At 42.3% G+C, this 4376-nt stretch overlaps 1 protein-coding gene across 1 annotated transcript in view; it reads right to left on the minus strand.

The window, feature by feature from the left end:
* Positions 1–671: 671 nt before the first annotated feature.
* The window catches only part of pde4a (phosphodiesterase 4A, cAMP-specific), a gene marked incomplete in the record, with an annotated part of 55891 nt that continues 52186 nt past the window's right edge, over positions 672–4376 (minus strand). Inside the window, 6 exon segments of the mRNA XM_014024294.1 lie at positions 672–1270; positions 1462–1644; positions 2923–3045; positions 3160–3314; positions 3677–3776; positions 3881–4045. Of these exon segments, the coding sequence (XP_013879748.1) occupies positions 767–1270; positions 1462–1644; positions 2923–3045; positions 3160–3314; positions 3677–3776; positions 3881–4045 (1230 nt within the window).

Consider the following 4376-nt stretch of genomic DNA (forward strand, 5'->3'; position numbering starts at 1 on the left):
AGCACCTTTCTTCTCGTCGCTTCAAGGTCGCCCCCCCTCGTCTCCTCCGAACTCGGTGGATTTTTCTTATTCTTATTTCCAACAGAAATGGAAAAAAAAGTCACTGGAGCTTCTCTGAGGAGAGCAGCTTCTATTGAGATTCTAACATACATGAATTACTAATACTGACTGAACACTAGTTAACACACCGAGAAGGGATGGCTTTTTCCCAAAGATATTCATTACTGATCAATGTCCTTTTGTTTAAATGCACACATACAAACATACAGTCAAGTGCGTGGKTGCATGTGTGTGTGTATCTGTGCAAATAATTGTGTCTATTTGTGCATGTCCAAAAACAAACAGGATACACATAAACTGCAACAGCACTGCGTGACAGCTGCATTCAGGTCACATTGCATTGGTGTTTTCCACATGACTTCCTTCTTCTTGTGTTTTCGTGTGTGATTTCATGTGTGTTTATCTATGTGCATTCCAGTCCTCAGAGTGCTACGCTGCTCCCCCCACCCCCCCCACCCCATCAGTAACGGTCTCCTAAGTTTCTGTTTGTCCATCGTGAAATCAGTCAAAGAACTCACCACTCCAAATCTACAGTTGCTGTGTAAKTAGCTTCTCTTTAAGCAGGTTTTTTAGTTTATTCCCTTTTTGAAAAATATATTTAAAGGTCTGTATTGTCGTTGCAGTTTTTATTTGTTCTTGGTTTGGCCACTTAGAGATGAAACGAGAGAACGTGTGCAAGTTTCGGAGGGCGATACAGGAGCRGGTCTCATGTATCTTCAGCTTGAGAAGACGAATCCTCCTCTTCTTCTACAGGACTTGTGTCATAGAGTCTTTCCTTGTCAGACCCCAGGCCCAGCCGAGTTTTCTGCTCCTCTTCTGCGTCTTCCTCCTCCATCGGCACCTCGTCTTCTTCCTCTTCGATGATGTCCTCGTTCTCCTCTGCCATCATGTCCTTCTTGTCCTTGCCTTTGTCCTCCTCGTCCGTGTCGCCGCAGTCCCGCRCCACGTGGTTCGACGCGTTTGTGTCTTCGTCGCGCCCCTGTTCTGTCTGAGAGCTGTCCTCCAGGGTGAGCTCGAACTGAAACTTGTCTCTGCACGCGTTCAGCTCCTTGTCCTGGCACACGGGAGGTGGGGACGGGCTCTGCGGGATAGTGCTCTGGTACCAGTCCCTGTTGTCCTCCAAGGTGTCGAGAATTTCCTGGGCGTCGGGATGCACGAGGTCCCCCCACGTCTCCCAAAGAGGGTGAACAATGTAGTCAATGAAGCCCACCTGTAGCCAGACAAAAAGAGAGAAGGGGGAAATGACTGACTCGTTCTCAGCCAGCACTCCGGTGTCGGCATTAAAAATGTAGGAGGTCGACTGCTGCGATCAGAGCTAAAAGCCCGCCACCTGCAGCGCTGACACTAATCCAGCGGTGTGACATCCACACGCACGCGCGTGTTTCCCTGCTAATCGTTTACCTGACTCTTTTCCACCGACGCGGTGTGTTTGTCACACATTGGACTGATTTCCATCCCTCGCTCCCTCTCCTTGTCTCCCTGCCTGAAGAACTCCTCCATGATTCTCTCCGTCCACTGTCGATACACCGGCAGAGGTTTGGTCGGGTTGCTCAGGTCGGCACAGTGCACCATGTTTCTCAGCACCTGCACAAAGTTACACATGACAGAACGGTTCTGTTGAGCCTTCGCAGCYATACGTCATGATGGGAATTGGAAGTGAGGGAGGGGAGTATTGACTGCAGTTGTTTTCCCGAGTTGTTTTTGCCAGTATAGCCATGGCTTTTACTTGTTCAAGTTGAGYTAATTTGTCTGTGAAAGCAGCACAGCTAGTTGGGGCTCCAAGACTGCGGGATTTTACAAAAGTTGGACATAGCTAACCAGAATTAAAGTTCTCTGTAACTGATTTCTGTCATTGGTAAAACTGAAAARGGAAGAAACGTGCTTTTAACCGTCCTGATTTGGGCGGATCTGTCCTGCATGAGGAGAGCTGGTGAGCTTCATCCAGCAGCAGCAGGCAGGTTGGCTGTAAAGTGCTTTCTGATAGCACAAAATCGTGGAACATTATAGCGATCTGAAGTAAAAAGTAAAACTAAAAGTAAAAACTCTGCTGTCGACAACACACTCTGAATAAAAGCTAAACATTTAGTTGTTAAAGTTCAGGTCTGTTTATTAACTGATTCAGACATCAACTGTCATTTATTCGGTTGAAAATCTTTGCTTATTTGATTAAGAGCGAGAGTGTGTGTGCATGTGGGTTTGTTTTGGTTTATTGTGAGGACCCACTGTCTGTATAATACATACAAAAACACTTAGTTTTTCTTTTTGTAGTCTTGGAATTTGCTCTGAAAATGCAGAGCAATGGATTTGAGTAGGGGTGCAACGATRCAGAAAATTCACGATTCGGGTCGATACCTTAGTGTCACGGTTCCATATTTTTTCAATACAAAAAAAGACAAATTTCCATGCACTTCTTAACTTGTAATCAATTAAAATTAACTATGAACAGTTGTTTAACCTTAAAAGTACAGTTTTTTAAATAAATGTCGCTGAAACAGCAAGTTTCTCAGTAGATCTGCGCTCGACAATGCGGTCTACGTGGAGTAGTCGAACACAGATCCATTGAGCCTTCAACGCAGAGCATCTTCAGAAGACAAGTTGATAAAATAAATTTTAAAAACCTGTATTGTTTGATACAAGTGTGTATTGAACCTAAAGCACTGTATTGAACAGTTGGATATACAGATACAGGTATTGTTGCAACCCTAGATGATCTTACTTTAGAACTTTGGCACAAAATGCAAAGGATGAAATGCATTCTTTAAGGCCTAGGCAAGTTTTGACTACATCTTAATGTTTTAAAACTATTACTTCWCTGCTTTGGTAATGTAAGTAGCAGTAAGAGAGAACAACTTGAAAATGCACCTGTATTCGATCGGTGTAATGGTCGAGCATCAGCACTCCAGAACTCGTGACTTTCTTGGTTTCCACCATCGTTTTGAGGTCTGCCAACAAACTCATGTGTTTGGACATATCTGTAGCCAAAACCTAGAAAACAAAAGGGGTTTCAAGCTTAAAGAGGTAAAAGCGAGAAGTAAAGAAAGGACAAATGAAGAAACGTGAGGAAGGTTATCCTTTTATTTCAAAACAAGGACATCTCACCATATCAATAACCAGTTTCCTCAGGCTCTGTTTCTGCCGTTTGCTAAGATTCTGGAAGATGTCACAGTTCTCCTCATGAAGCAGCTTAAAGCCCACAGCCAGGTGGTGGTTCTCCAACACAGACTCGTCGTTATACATCAGGGCTAACTCGGAGTCTGAGGCAACAAATATGAATAACTCAGTTATTTTATATTCACTGTACTCTCACCACTGCCCACACTTTAGGAGAACCAGATGAGCAGTGTACAGATAACTACTGTATGTGTTATGAGCTAAGAAAAATGTTTTCTAATAAAGCACTGAGAATTACAACAGTGTGGAAGTTGTACTTTTACGCATTATTTAAAAAAGATAAAACTCTTTCCCCCTTTGAGCACAAGATGATTTAGTTTAAAACATGAAATGTGGTCGATGATATGTATTCTTTCAAGGATTGTGACTCTTTCCATGTTTGATACTATTTTTTTTATTCTGTTCAAATTGATCATATTTCTTGTTTTGATCTCATTTGACTCACTGGTGTTGATGAGAAACTGGTTGGACACTCCAGGATGGTCAACGTCATGAATGGCAGCAGCAAATAATGCTGCTAATATCTCCAGATCAGTGAAAACAGCCTGTCAGAGAGACACAAAAGAGCAGCCACTGTTAAAACATTAAGCTTTGTGTTGGACAGTTTTTGTAATATTTGCTTAATTAATATAATAATAGGGATACTTGCATCTAGAGCTGGTGTGGAGAGCAGAACATGGGTGGACTGGGTGACGTCAGCAGCATGAAGGCTGTTGTGGTAGGCGACATTGGCGTGGTAGTGGTCCTCCAGGGTCATCACGTAGGTGACGAAAGTATCCACAGGGATCCTAAAGGTCTTYAGTAGATCTCTTTCCTGCAGCAAAGGACGGTTCAGTGGGGTCAGGTTTACAGGTTGGTCCAGGTTTTAGAATAAATACAAACATACTTTATCAATTTATAGACACAACTTTCCATAAAAAAAGAACCAAATTGATGGATTTTAAAGGTAAATTTATCTATTTTCTGCACTTTTTTTTTACTAGTCAGGGAAAATCAGCAAGAAAAAACATTTTTAACATTGTGAGAATCTTTTTTTCACATCATAATGTAGTTCCACCTGCAAGTAAGTAAGTAAGTATGTAAGTAAGTATGTAAGTAAGTAAGTAAGTAAGTAAGTAAGTAAGTAAGTAAGTAAGTAAGTAAGT

Source organism: Austrofundulus limnaeus, unplaced genomic scaffold, assembly GCF_001266775.1.
Source record: "Austrofundulus limnaeus strain Quisiro unplaced genomic scaffold, Austrofundulus_limnaeus-1.0 Scaffold4, whole genome shotgun sequence".
Classification (NCBI taxonomy): Eukaryota; Metazoa; Chordata; class Actinopteri; order Cyprinodontiformes; family Rivulidae; genus Austrofundulus; species Austrofundulus limnaeus.